At 36.5% G+C, this 15,538-nt stretch overlaps 1 protein-coding gene across 1 annotated transcript in view; it reads left to right on the forward strand.

Annotated features, from left to right (window-relative positions):
* EPS15 (epidermal growth factor receptor pathway substrate 15) overlaps positions 1-15,538 on the forward strand; it is a 28,474-nt gene that overhangs the window by 399 nt on the left and 12,537 nt on the right. Inside the window, exons 2-8 of the mRNA XM_026853612.1 lie at positions 6,461-6,502; positions 10,887-10,976; positions 11,317-11,364; positions 12,358-12,453; positions 12,861-12,926; positions 13,253-13,378; positions 13,875-13,934. Of these exons, the coding sequence (XP_026709413.1) occupies positions 6,461-6,502; positions 10,887-10,976; positions 11,317-11,364; positions 12,358-12,453; positions 12,861-12,926; positions 13,253-13,378; positions 13,875-13,934 (528 nt within the window). The remainder of the gene's footprint in view (positions 1-6,460; positions 6,503-10,886; positions 10,977-11,316; positions 11,365-12,357; positions 12,454-12,860; positions 12,927-13,252; positions 13,379-13,874; positions 13,935-15,538) is intronic.

Below are 15,538 nucleotides of genomic sequence, written 5' to 3' on the forward strand. Positions count from 1 at the left end.
GGGGCCGGCAGGGAGCGGCTCGCCGGAGGTAACGGCGTCGGCTGGTGTTGGGCGCTGGGAGAGGAGACCAGCCTGGAGGGAGAGCTTAATTCCTTATTTTAACAGAAACGTAACTTGGAAGTCATTTTACCTTTTCTTTTGGTGGATCCCATAGTGTGGGGGCCGGTTTTGTGTACTGCCTGTACAGGTGCCTGACACTGAGGAGCTCTGCAAGTGGTGGTCTTAAAACTGGGAGAATCTTGGCACCATTTTGTGCTCAGGTGATCGTGAGATTTGCCTAAATCTTTGTTGCTTGTGTTTGTTGTTTTTTTTTTTTTTTCCTGGTGGTGGTAGAATCTCTTCATATAAATTATTCTATACTGTTAGGACTATGTCTTATTCCCTAGGGATTTGATGGCTAATAAACTGCACTTGGTACATTTTTGTTTCATTTAGCAGTGACTCGAGGCAGGCACACGCTCCTGGCTTGGGATGTTTCAATCTGATAATCAGTTGTCACATTTACAGAAAGTAAAGCTGGTAGATAAGCATGAATCACTTAAGCCCACAGAAGTAAACTTAAAAAGTTGGCAGCAAGGCTATTCAGTTTGCAGTTAATCACTTATGTAGTTGACTTCTGAGAAAATCGCCAACTATTTGGAGGAAAGAAGGAATAGTTCAGTGATGAACTTCAAATATGTGGAGAAAATAAATGTGTCTTTAAAGGTCTAAAGATACGTAGTTATGAAGTATATATAGTACCTTCTGTGAAAGCTTGCTGTAATATTAACAAAATGTTAGGTTAGTATTTTTTGTGTCTCTTTCAACAGTTCAAGCAAAAGAAAAAAGTTTATCTCCTTACTGAAGAAGAAAAAAGTTTTCATAGACCAACAGCCTGTGGTCTAAAGCAGGGGCTATTCTGGCTCTTTATTTGGGGAGAGGGGAGGAGTGTCTGCTCTGGTGCGTTCTACAGCAAGATATTATGCTTACAGGCTGTGTAATCCTTTCATTGTACAATATATTTACTTTTTTTGATCACGTGAAAGGGGGACTAAAACCAAATGTGATAATGTTGACAGAAGCAGAAAAATTGCCAGTATCCTTAAAACCATTGTGACTACAGCTTATGTCAGTGGTTAAATAGGGGAAGCTATTTCTGTTGTTGTTGACCACTTATGTGGAGTTTTCTTTTTTTATTTTTATTATATTTTTCTTCTTGCATTGCATATAAATCATCTTAGAAAGTCAAGCAAACTTAAAGATAATTTCTTCAATGTAGGTTCTAACTTCTGGAATTTCAGGGCCATGAAAAGTCATAACAAATTAAGTTCTAAATCTGTTTAGATGATCATGAGGAAGTGAAAGTGATAGTGTGGGGGGTACAGTTACTGGCTGCAGTTAGATCAGTTACACCAGCAATGAAAAGTACACAGGTACTTTCTGCTGTAGACCACACGCAGAGAATAAGGGGTGTATTAACCTGCAGTCAAGCTCACAGTTGTGTCAGATTTTCTTTTCTCCTTCCCATATTTGGTTTGACTGTGATTTAACGTGGCTAGGAAGTTGGGTATTTCCAAATGAGTCTAGGGTATTTTCAGATTGCTTTGCAGCTGCAGCGTCTGAAAGGGCTGAACATCCTTTATTTGAATATCAAAGCTCTATTTAAGTAATTTGAATTTTTTTGTTGCTAATTGTGTTCTGTTAGCTGATTAGTAAAAATATTTCAGAACAGTGTAGCTGTAGTGAAATTTAGCACACCAAATATGCTTGAAAGAATCTTGCAAACTGGAGGTGATTATCGCTCCCTTCTCCCCCCCATTTAGAAATAAACTGAAGCTGCTTTTATCTCCCCGTTTTTGAACCCATTCTGCAAGATCTTGTTGCCACTTGCATTTGCTCAGTAAGTGTTATGGTCAGAGCATAACTGTGAAGTTAATGTGGAACTTCTAAGGAACCTTCTACCAAGTGAATGTTCTATTGTGGTTGCCTTTAGTTTGGAAACAAGTGAGCAACGTCACTGAGAGGGAACTGTTCCTATCCCACAAGCTATCATCTGTTGTTGGAAAACTATAGCTAAGATAAGGAGTTGTATTTCTGACCTTCCAAGGATGCTTGCTTATCTGGCCTGTTTCATTTAGGGAAGAAGAATAGAAAACTGAAGATGCAGAAAATGCATGTTGATCGTGGGAAAGGTGTTTGTTGAAAGCTGGTGTAATACGGATGTTCAAAAAATTCTTGTTGCTCTTGAAAATTGAACTTGTGGTTTATTCTGAAAAAGTACCTAGGTGTGATTGAAGGGGAAGGCCACAGTTTGGGGAAGGACTGTAAAGAAATAGGGAGAATAGGGAAGCAACTTTTTGTGTTCCTGATGTCATGGAATGCTTTTTGTGAAAAATGTGGTAGCTATAAGCTGCTTTGGTAAACAAGATAGTCATGTAACAACAATTTGTATCCTGATTAGCTGAAACTCTCAGTTTAAACTTCAGTATTGTGTCATGGAGTCCAGAACGCTCTGCTGTCTTGTCGAAGGGAAGCATCAAGTATTAGAACTGAGACTGAGGTAGGTAGATACTCGTCTAATGCATGCATTGCTGGGATTAACGTCTTGTTACTGGAATACCTAGGATGTGAATACTTACAGTATGAATGACATGCTCATGTGTATGTTATACATAATGTAGAGCCAAAGCTTTTGAAGTCTCCAGCAAACTGTGATTTAATTTTTTTTAAGGGATCAGCAAAATGATAAAATCTTATTTTGTTCTTTTTACTGGAGTGAGAGATCTGTTGTTCCTCTTTCTGTCCTTCATGAAAGATGAGGAAATCCAAGTATACGTGTGTGTTTATACTTGCATATAGAGGAGGCTGACTGCTCCTAAAAAACTTAATTTTTTTGATTAATTGATATTGTATCAACCATGTTGGAGAGTAGCTGTATCTAAAAAGGCAGCAGAGCTACTCTTTCATGTTATATGGGCTTTGTTCAGTACCGATTAGAAGATGGCAGACGTTTCTTGTAGCGAATTGAAAATTAAATCGAACCATTCTGAATTATGTAGTGGCAGACATCTATGCAGAGGGGAGACTGCAGGGTTTTTGTGCATACTTCAGGTGTTCAATGGGAATGAAAGTGCTGAATTTTGAAGTACTTGGTAATATTTGTGGTAAATATTTTCTTATTTTTTTTGTTACCAATGTAGGAGATGTGCTTGGTTATATAATGAGAAGTGGTAGAAATCTTTATCGTGAAACACTTGAGATAAGACGGTAAAGTGATAGGAGAAAGGAGACAAGTTGATTATTGTTTGGAAAGGGAATTGTAAGAAAAACAGGCTGCCTTAAACTTACCTGATTTTTGGCTGGTTGACTATGAAGAATATTTACAACCAGATTGTGTCGTTTGTCCTGGAAACTCTTAAAATGAATCCTAGAGTTTTGCATCATGATAGTATTTTGGATTTTAATCAAGATAAAATAGCTTGTTTCTCCCCTTCTGTCTCATTTGGGTTGGAGGGGCAAGTTATTTTTGTTTTTGTCAGTGGACATCTTTTTTGTTTGTTTGTTTTTAAACTTTTTTGTGCAAAGGAAGGTTGTGGATGGGTGGGGTGGACAGACTGGTAGTAGTATTTGACTACACTTAAATGCGGGTGTGCCAACATGGGGCTATGAAGTCTTGATTGATGACAGAAGATGAAAAAGACAGTTGTCCCTGAGGGTGTGTTTTATTTTCTAGGTTAGTATTCTAAAGTTCATAGGTTTGTAACAAAGGTTGTCATAACTAGAACAGATGTTGCTCATATGAAGTGATAAACTTTTAAATGGAATCATAATAATGTATTTCTATTCTTGTACGCTGTGGAATATGACCTTTTCTCCCTCCCTCCTTTTTACATTGAAAACCAAGTTGAATTTACTCCCTGTAATTATTTGTTACAAATTCCATAAAAAGAATTTTGCCAGGTAAATTCTACAGCAGCACTTTGAAAGGTTTTGAGCAGTATTTTTCTTCTTATCTCAGAGAATATCCTAGACTGTATTTGTATCTGTTGCTTTGTTGTGGGGTATACTTTGAAATAAAACCAAGTCTGTTACTAGTAAAATAGCCTGGGAAACTTTTTTACCACTATTGTTGTTTGGTGTCACAGGAGATTTCAGTTATTGCAATGATACTGATGTTAAAATGAATATTGGAAACGCTAATAAAATAAAAAAGAATTACTGGCTTGTACTCCAAGTACTGAATGAAAAGATTGTTTTGCACTTGGTGTTTTTATTGCAGGACTTCAACACGATGTTTCCTGTCCAGGAGTGACAGTGATCCGTTTGGCTGTAATAACGAAACATTTGGCTGAACAAAGGGTGATATTGGGCAAGAGATGATGCATGAGAATTCATACTTCCAGCACCTGCGCTGGCCAACTTTGTTGTAGTTTTCTGCTCATAGCTTTAATTTGATTCTGTGCCAATACTTTTATGTTATAATGAAGTAAACAATCAAGTATTTTACTTACTAAGTATTAGGAGAACTATCCCTCTAGATTGCTATTCAAGTGTAGCTGAGTTAGGAAGTAGAGCATTTGAGCTTTAGTTAAAATATAGTATGCTTTGGAGCATGCTGGAAAGTGATTGAAAGTGTTGTTTCTTATATTGGTGTTACAGTAGTCAGAGGTGTGGCAAAACCTGAATATATTTCATCAGGCTATTAAGGGATGTGTAAATACCTGCTTAGTTGATGGCTGGAATAATGTCTTTGAGTACCAGAGCAAAGTCAGAGCAAGGTTAAGCTATGTAAATGGAAGTACTGCAGTGAATACCAGTGATGGTTTTCCAGCATATGTAACTTTTAATGTCTTCACTACGTGAGAGGTTTCCCACCCACTTCCCAACAAATGAATGAAAACTCGCCAGCCCTTCTCCTCCCTCCCAAAAAACCTCCCAGACAAACAAGAAGCCAACTAGAGAATCAGAAATGCCATGTGGCTCTTAGAAGAAACTGAGTGTCTGCACCCTGGGGCAGCATGCTTGCTGAATTAAGCAGATGTCAGGTTCTGAATGAAAGTTCTTCTCTTATTTCTAGCTGCTCTTTACAATTTTATCTTTCAGGATGTTCTGGTGATACTGTGCCTTTTCTGTAGTTGAACAGGATCACACTAAATCCATTATTTCTACCAAGCTTCCCTTCTTTAATATTCTTTGATAATGAACACTTCTTAACATCTAAGTGCGTAGCCAGAAGAGCCACTGTATTAGCTGTTGCTATAGGAAAATGCATGTGGCTTTATTTAAGCTGTCACCATTTATACACGCTGTAGTAAAGAGTTTTCTACAACTATATGACAACATCTAGAATACTGTTGGTTTCCATATTTCAATGCAAACTTCTAAGTTTTAAGGCTGAAGAAGCTACCTGATTGAATTCAGTTTGTACAAAGTTCTGTAAATCCTGGGTTTTAAGATCATGTTCCTCTTAAAGGGGAGAATTCTATTTCTGGATGGTATTCGAAGTTATGTGGTTTGGGGTTTTTTAGTATGGATTGTGTAATTGACTTGTATTATGTGAAGTTGTTCTGTCTGGGTTTGCGAGGGTGCACATTGCGGTAATTCTAGGGTTATCCTCTGCATAAATGCATGCAGTTATGCACACAATCTTTGGTTTAGGCAATGTGCACTTCATGAAAATAGTATCTGATTTTCTGCTTGGGTTTACATCGTGGAAGAGAAGTAACCCTAACAATACATGTCTTGGGAATCTCTTGGGTAGAGGTATTTAGTGTAGGCCAAAATAGTAGGTTTTGCATGGTTTCAAGCTTTAGGCTTTTTTTGAGTTTCTAAGAATGGTTTAAAAATAAATTCATAAAGAAAGGGCCTTTTCCAAGGAAGTTGTTTTATCCTTGTCCACCTAAGTTTAGGTGAGCACTGAATGTCTGGTAGATGGCAGTGGAACTAAGGCAGAAGTTCTCTGGCAAGGATTCAAGTTACAAAAACTTAAGTTAAAATATTCCTCTCCCTTAATTTGGTACTAGTGTTGTGGATTTAGTTATGAATCCTGAAGATAATTTGGATATCTGAAAATTTTACAGACTAGTTGCATATGACACTCACTTCTAAATGATAGTGCAGTAGATAATGAAACACAACTATGTTGCTTTGTACTCATTGGAGAGCACTTCCTAGCCTGTATCGTTTCAGGTTTCTTCTTTTGTCTATAGTTGATCTTGCTTAAGAATTCTTGTTTCATACTGCCTAACCTGATGACTTGTCTGGCAGTAATCTGAGAGTTAGTATCACTGACTTCAAAACAAGAAGTTAGTCTTCTAAAAGTTACAGCATAAAGAGCTGTCATAGTCCTCATCATTTTACAGAATAAACAGAATTAGACATGCTTAATGCTTTTTTGAAGACCATTGAGAAGTGTTTTATCCAGGGAGAGGGGAATTGAAATATGGCTCTTGAGGGTTAATTTTCTTTCTCTCTTTTACAGCTGTCAAGTGCAAATCCTGTGTATGAAAAATTCTATAGACAGGTATGTATGTTCTTGTTGAGAGAAAAACTTTGTATTTAAAATAAATATTATTTTGCTGTGGATTTCAGCATGACTGACTGTAAACAATAAAAGCTCAAGGAGAATTGTTCTGCTTTAAAATATATTTTTTAATAGCACACTTAGGTCTGAGCTATATCAGTATAAATGTAATATTGGTTGTAAGGTTACTTAGATAATTTGCTAGGGAACTGCCAGGTGTGTGTGAAATACATCACAGTTATAACAGACCGTTACCTCTTAGAATGGAGTAAATTCTTGTGAAATACTGTATTGATATATTCTTTGTTCATTTTTACAAGTGAAGCTGAATTTCTTGTGTTTGTAGTGCAGTTAGTGTCATGTAAGACTTGCATCTCGGAGTATCCCCAGAGGTGCTCACAGGATGCTGTAAGGAGTGAAATTTGGATGGAAGGTCATTGAATGCTGAAAGCATGCATATGGGTTCTTGCAGCTTCACTTGACAAATACTTGACTTTATGTTATATTTTATTTTTAAGTTATATATAAAAATAAAACATCATAATATACTTTTTATTTATAACCCTCACATAGTTTTCCTTCAGTCTCATGGACAGATCCACTGTGTGTCTATCTCTAGGCATTGGATTAAAAGCCTTAGGAGAATCTCATATTATGGTGATCATTGTAAGGTCCCAAGAAAAGGCAAGGAACTTTTTATTTTTCATGTTAGGTTTCCTAGCTCGATACTACTGACTGTCACTGTCATGTATCATCTTTGCCACATGCCTGTCTGTCTTTTCCTGCTGACTGCTATTGTTTAACCCTGACGTAAAAAGTAGATAAACTGAGTTTAAGCACAAATGGTTCCTAAGTCACTTAGCATACTGTCTTTGTTGGAATATATAGCTTGGTGAAATTGGAGCACTACTTGTTGTCCAGCAGGCTCAGTAATCTACAGGAACAGGGATTCCTTAAACGTGATGTTACTGTTAGTGGCTTTCCAGAGGACTAATTTTCTGACTTGCTCAGCCAAACTCTTTTCTGCAAGCATTTATCCTAGAGAGTGGCTTTATAATGTACTGTATCTAAAGACTTCCAGTTGCACTAGAAAACCTTTTCCTTCCCTGCCTTAGATAAGGAGATATCAATTTACAGAATAGAAATGTTAGACATTTCCCACTCTGTCTTATGGTGCTGGTAGAGCATGTTTTTATTCTTTCATACCAGAAGCACTTTTAGAGTGTTCCATGCAACTTGAGAATAAATTCATCACCTGAAATAGCTCTGATGCTTAGTACACTTTCAGTTCTATCACAAATTTAAAGTAATTCATCTGGCATAATGTGTGTTGTGAAATGGGTGTAAATCCTTGGCTCTGTACTTAGAAGGGGATTGAAATCTTAACATTTCAGTAGGGAAGCTTTTCTTTCAAATAAAAGTTTTGTTGTTTAACCTCTTCTAGAGTGACTTGCAAAACAAGGTAAGGTTAAAGGATAAATTTAAAGATATGTCATAAAGTAGTAGGAAATTATTTAATCATGTGATGCAGTGTAGCAGGTAAGCAGTATGCCTGAGCTGCTGATGAATTCTTGATGAATCCTGAGTTGAAGTACTTCTCACTGTTACTTTGTGACCTAATGACACCAGATGTGCCTTTGACTTTTCATCATTTCTGGCCCTACAAAAGACAGCTTGCAACAAGGGACTTGTTGGCAGGTACAGCTATGAAAACTGCTTTTTGCACATCAGAGAAAAAGCTCTACCAAGTTGACGTATAACTGATAAACACTGTTGATCATCTCAGTGCCATATTCAGACATAAGCCAATTTTTTTGCAGTATTTTCATGCTTAGTAAGGGCCCCCATCCCAGCATGTAAGACTCAGTAATGTGTAAAGAAATTGAAATCAGCCCTTTAAAAAAAAAAGTAGCTGACATTTAAGTAATTAGTTTCACAAAGAGAAACTGCATCCATATTGGGTTAAAGAAGAATCCTGCTTAAATCCCTCAGTCACCTTCTTTTGGGCTGGAGGTGGGGAAATGCAAAGTAAACACAGCTGATACTGTGTTGTTTTGACTTTTAGAAAAGGGTAGAAAAAGTCCTAGGCTGGAGGTTTTCTGGATGGATGCCAAGATTACTGTGTTTATGTGCAAGGTCGACTCCAGGAACTGAAAAGGGGATTTGATGTCTTGGCAACCTTTTTGCCTATAATATGAGCAGCTCTCCCATCCAGACTGAATTAGATACCTTAAAAAAATCTGAGGAGCAGGCTAGCTACAAGGCTGTGTTGTTTATAATTTTATTGCCCTGACCCAGGGACTCCTCAATTATAGGAAACAACCTCTTCTAATTAAAATCATATTAGTTTCGTTGAAAACAAAAGATGTTTTCACTTTCATATTAAATGGTGCTTTTTTAATTGCTTTCTGAGGTTTTTTTGTTCATTTTTAGAAGTGTCTACAGCCAACCTTCCATCTGCTGCAGCATGCTTTCCAAATGATAAATTCTCCACAGTCTTTCACAAGCTAGTTTTAAGCCCATCTCTGGGAGCGGTTTCCTTTGAGCACCTTGTGTGTGCTGCACCTGTGAAACTGGAAGGTTGATCTTGTGTTCCACACAAAATATTGAATATGCTCTTTGTTTAAACACAAAGCTATGACACTGTAAATGGTGCAATGCATCATCATCATCGTCAAGTGTTTTGCTGTATATTCCCAAACTTTCAGTGCATCTGAAGCACTAGTTTTCACTAGTCATTCTCAGGCTATTTCAAAGACAGCCATGATGACTCAGTGTTCAGCAGGTGCTCAAAAAGCATTGATCTTCAAAAGGGGGTCCTGGAAAGTCTAATGCTAGCATCAAGTTATTCTTTCTGTACTTGTACTTCAGTTTTCCGTGCATGCTCGTTGATTTGTATGATTTCGTTTTTTGTTCTTGGTCTCTTTCTGTTCAGGAAGTGTGGAAAATAAGTGACCTCTGTTGCCTCTTTCCTGTCCTTTGAAATGTTTATCATGTCGCAAATTCTTCAGAGTTTCAGGGCTTCTCAGCTTGGGAGGATAGGTGGGAAGACTCTGTCTTTGAAGATGATATTATATAGTTTTTATCTATAAAATGTAATATATTATTTGATCTCTCTCTTGTAGAGCCTGTACAGCTACTGTCTGTAGGAAGCCTGACAGTTTGAAATGACTAAAGATACCCTCAGTATTCTTCTCCATCTTGTGCCCTTTTTAGGCATCCTTTTGCTTTAGGCTCTCAAAGACTTGCAGCTTTTCCTCAATTTCCCTTGTCCTCATGTAGGTGATGTAAGTTTTACTGCTTGCTTCTTCCACTTGAAGATATAGCTGAGGTACTGTTCTTGCTTAGGAGCTTGAATAATTAACTGTTTTAATGATCTCCCTGTTGATCCAGGGAGACATGCATACTGGTTGATATTCTGCCCAAACTATCAACGACTTCTTCATTGTGTAAATAAGTTTCACTTTAGGGAGTAAGCATTTCCCTCTTCTAGGGTGGTTAAAGGTATCTTCAAGCAGAGCTTTCTTTTTCAGACCATAACAGTAGTGAATTCAGAGCTGGACAATTAAATGTAATCGAACTCTGGGACTTCCCTGTCCTTACAAAGCAAATGTTTTGCAGGCATCAAGAAGAAAATCCTGAGATTACAAAGGGCTAATCAGATACGTTTGCATGATGGCCTAATGTGAACAGGCTTCTCTATTTACTGAAGAACTTGAGAAATTCTTGGGCCTTTGTATGTACTTGAAACTTAGTACTGGAGACCTTGAAACCCAGCCATAATCGATGGTTAGAAACTTAGAGCAGTGGGCATTTGATTGTTTTACCATTTTTTCCTCAGTTTTTAAGTGGGATTACTCTAAACTTTCACTGATGACCCCTCAGAGTAAGCTTCTGTTGGAGTGCCAGCTTGTGACTTGGGACACCTGAGTTACCTTCCTTGCTTCTGTCCCAAACTGGGTCATCTAGGCAAAGTTCTTATCTCCCTGTGTCTTAGTTGTGTTCAGACAGATAGGGATAATAATGTATTTTTCTGGAACATGGTAAAATATATTAGAGTGTGAAAGGTCCTAGATATATATGCATAATATACCTGGAATTTCATAGTGATAGTTTAAAATATCAACTTCTAAAGCCTGCCTATTAACATTAAATCTGGAGCAGCTAGTTCAAAATGGATTAATTCTAATGTGACATGAGTCTTAATGAAAGGGAGTTTTTATTTTTTAAAAAATAAAGTCTGAAGATTGTTCTCAAAGTGACTGTGTTAACTTGAGTATTCTTCTGTGCTAGCTTTTTGAAAGCCTGTGTAAAGAGATAGCATCAATTCAAAAGCTAGTTTGTCATGCGAGGTTGGTGGTTGTTTTTTTTTTCCCCCCACCAGGTTGACTCTGCTAATGCTGGAAGAGTGTTAGCTTCTGATGCAGCTGTTTTCTTGAAAAAGTCTGGATTAACAGATTTGGTACTTGGAAAGGTATTTAATGACAATTATTTAATTATCCGGTCTCTTGCTTCAGTTAGTATCCTGTGTAAATTAAAATACTTAGTGATACCGCAGCATACATGATTTTCCTAATGTGTTTTCAGTTGTGCTGTCTAGTAGTTCCCAAATTCAGTATCATTCCTTATTGTACTGTCTATGTAGCTTGTGGTGGAAATTAAAACAATATTTAGATTTCTCATCACAAGTAAGTGCTATTGTGAAAGTTAGGACCTGAACATTTATCCGAGAATGCATTGTGAAATGGGAGTGAGAACTTGCCAGCTTCCTCTCAGTGCTGTGGAACACCGTGTCTATTATTTTTATGTTTTAGATTTGGGACTTAGCTGATACTGATGGCAAAGGTATCCTGAACAAACAGGTATGATTATTTATATCATATATGGGGTTACTCTAACCATTACCAACCCTTAAATAAGATAAAAGTTAACATTTCTGGTTCAGGACAACAGTTGTTCTAACAGATATTTTTTTTTTTGTATTTTTCTTTTTATTTTCTAAATGGGACTAGATACGTACTTCCTACTGTAGGCTACAGTAAATTAAGCAGCCTTCAGCTACCTCCTCAGTTTTTCTTCCAGTCATAAAATGAGCTGCCATGTATCTGTGCAATACAATGTACTGAGAAGTAATTTAAGAGTTAATGTACTGTATTTACTACAAAGGTGACTTTTCCTCTTAATCTTGGAGGAAACAAATCAGAAATTAAAATTCTAGCAAAGCCTTCAAAATTCTTACTTATCTAATTTTGGTAGACTTGACATAAGTACATTCTGTTCGGAGTCGTTCTTCCAAAGCTGTAGTGGTGAACAGTATGGCAGTCAGACTTGTGTATCAGTGGTGCTACTGGAAAGCTCTAATGTATGTTGCTGTTCGGTTTGAAGAATAGTTAAATAACAACTCATGGAGAGCTAACTGCTTCATACAAGGAGCTTGTAGCATCTACCAAACAAATATTATTTTTTTTCCTGACTTTTGGCTCATTTTTCTCGTGTTGTACCTTTCTTTCCTCTCCTTCCATCACTGCTGCCTGTGGGATAAACTCTGTTCCTCCAAGATGAAAAGCTATAATTGCTACTTTAAATTTTCACTGTTCTGCCATAGAAGAACTGAGTGCTGAGAACTGACTGCACTAGCCAGGAAGTTACTAAAAGCTTGGAGCTAGCAATTAAAAACTTTTCCGTGCTGGAGGAATTGCTGCAGTTGCTGTCTGCTGCTTTCTGTCACTTTGTGACCCCCTTTGAAGCCATTTGCAACCCTTTATATACATGGCAATACTAGAAAAGCTCTTAACTCTTTTGAAATTTGAGTATTTTCATATAATAAATCCTTTAAAATTTCATTTTTCCTGTAGGAATTTTTTGTGGCTTTACGACTTGTAGCTTGTGCACAGAATGGATTGGATGTTTCCCTGAGTAGTCTTAATTTGCCTGTTCCTCCACCAAGATTTGTAAGATTTCATTTTTTTAATTGAACATATCAACTGATTAATAAGAACTGCTTTTGAGTGAACAATTAGGAAGGTTTGCTGTAAATGCCAACACTTATGAAAGTGATGTTGTCGGGCAATAGGGCCCTACAGGAGGGGAAAATTGAGCAAAATGGTGTAAGAATAAGGTGTTACATGTTCTAGTGGGGCATATAAAATTGTGTGTAATTTTAATATGTATATTGTCCTTAATGGAAGAAACATTTTAAATTTCTTACTCAAAATTTTGGTATCCTTAAATAACATATGTGTGACTAAAATGCAGCTCTGGCTTGACTTTGTGAAAGAGCACCTTTTCAAATAAGGGAGTGGTTTTGCAAGGTTGGAACCATGTCTCTTAATGTGCATTTTTTCTTGTTTTTCCTTAGACTGATACTAGTAGTCCTTTGCTACTCAGTGGAACAGCATCAAGTGATGTACCATGGGCTGTTAAGGTAAACTAAAAATCAGGCTATTATCTCGAACTATGATGTGGTTTGCAAGAAAACATAAGTCTGAGAAAAATATAATTCTACTGGTAGCTATAGTTTATGAAGTGTGATAAATTACCATTTATGTTAAATCTTTGAGCTATAAGACCTAATTTGATAAAAGCACTTGAAATCTCTTCATGTTTAGAAATGGGGAAGGAAAAAAAAAGAACAGTTACCTGAAGCCATAAAAATAACTGAAGAATAAAACTCACTGAATTTTGAACTACTCCTTCTTAGGCTTTGAGTGTGACTGTTCCCATAAGTAATACTTTTTTCTGCCCCTGCAGCTGGAAGACAAGGCCAAGTATGATGCTATTTTTGACAGCCTAAATCCTGTGAATGGACTGTTGTCAGGTGATAAGGTGAAACCTGTACTCCTTAACTCAAAACTGCCAGTGGATATCTTAGGACGAGTAAGAATATATTCCTTCTTAATTGTTAATTCACAAATAGTAACTGTGCTACACTTGGCAACATCTCTCTTACAAATTGAATATTTGTGGTAATGATGAACCTAACTATTGAATACTGTCTTATGGAGTGGCCACACAGGTGTAACTATTAAACTGTGGGGGGGAAAAAACCCCACAAAACACAGGAAACCCCCCTCAACAAACAAATTCTTTTGATATTTTGATTGCCTCTTCCTACAATGTATCAGTTATGCATTCTTTAACATTTTGTTTAGGGAGGGGTGTTCTTAGTGTACTCTGTCTCCAACTTAATCTCTCTTCTTCTGTATGATTTATATGAATCTATCTTGCTCACTGAAAACTGATTATGTTAATCTTAATAGAATTTAGGATATGGTGGAGGGAGTCTGTTCTCATATTTGTTTTTAATGAGGTTTTAAATAGGAAACTACTTCATTTCAGGCAAACATCCCTATATTCTGCTTTTTATTGGTAGGTGTGGGAATTAAGTGATATTGACCGTGATGGAATGTTGGATCGAGATGAGTTCGCAGTTGTAAGTATCTTCTGCCTCTTGGGATTTTGAAACCCTAATGTCAGGGGTTTAAAATAGATGCATTGTATATTAATTTTTGACTGTTTGTGTGGCTCATTTATTGCCTTTATTCAGAGACCTTAATCAAGATTTCTGAATGTTTTGAATGTTTGTCAGTTTCTTGAATGTGTCTCAATACACAGCAGAAACTTTCTTTGTGGGCTAAAGGAGCCATTAAAAACTTATACTTGTGATCTGCTGTCCCCTGAGAGAATGAGTGTTTTCACAGAAAAAGTTTTACCTTAGCCTTCAGTGTTTATAGGACTTAAATACCTCAAGACACCTTTGAGGAAAACGTTAAAGAAAGTTATATATAAAGTCTTCAGAAGTTCCTAGCAAGTTAGAATTTTAACACTATTAATGCCAGGACTTAGGAAATAATATAAGAAGTGGAAAAAAGTTTCATTTCCCCTAAGCAATGGCAAGTGAGAAGAGAGTGGGAAGCTCTTGCTTTTGAAGACTGTGTAAGTCTTGAATGTTATAGTAACCACACATCAACTTTTTTTTCAAAACTTTCAGCTTTTTTTTGCATGTAAGTGAATTCAAGAGGAAGAAATTATGCATTCACTCTAGAGGAGAGGGTTTCATTTTATGTAGAGAACTATCAAACCTAACTTCTAAAGGTTTGGAAAAGCTAACAAAGTATCTTAACTGCACTCTGCACTGCAAGAATACTGAAAAAATAACATGAGCTTTCTATCCTCAGGTGGAACTAAAGCCAGCCTTTAGTTTGTAGAAATTAAAATTAAACTTCTGCTCATCCTTTCAGAGTCAAAATTAAAAAATAAAAAGAAAACTTAAAATACATGTTTAGTTGCCAAGAATAGATGTTATGGACAACATCAAAACTTTTGTTTGTTTCTTCATAATATAAATAGGATTAATTTTTTCTTCTCTTTTGTATCTTTTTGAGAAAGGATAAAAGTGCAAAAATTGCTCTCTTGAATATTGTTCTGGTCATCTTCAAGCACCTATATGCTTCAGTTTCTTTTGAAACCAATTCCTTTAAGACCTTAGTAGTTAACTGTTGTTATACTTGATTTCTTGTGTTCATGCTGTAATTCTTTAGACTTTTAGCTTTGACATCAGAAGATTGATACACTCTAGGGAAGTGTTTCAGATAAATTAAATTGATAATCAGTAAAGTATTATAGAATTTTTTTAATATGCGGGTCTGTATCTTGAACAACAGTCATGGCATTATTGAAACGTACAACCACAACAAAAGAATAGATAAGTGAAGGTATTCACTGTTTTTCCAGGAATCACTCAATTGTGGAATTTTGAGAGAACACTTCAAACAAGTGGTGGTACAAGCTTGGTCATATTTAAGAGAATCATTTTAATGTTCTAGAAGATACTGAACTTCATTTGCTAAACACTGTACCTCAGAAGAAAGTAGTAATGAAAAACACAGGTCAGAAGGCAATAAGCTGCAATTCAGTTGAGAGGACTTGTAAAGGAGAAACATAATGAAAAAGTGCTACCAAGTTATTTTTTGAACTAATGCTTTGGGATATATATATATATATATATATATATATATAATTTTTTTTTTTTTTTTT

The sequence above is a fragment of the Athene cunicularia genome (assembly GCF_003259725.1).
Source record: "Athene cunicularia isolate RWA chromosome 8 unlocalized genomic scaffold, athCun1 chr8_part1, whole genome shotgun sequence".
Lineage (NCBI taxonomy): Eukaryota > Metazoa > Chordata > Aves > Strigiformes > Strigidae > Athene > Athene cunicularia.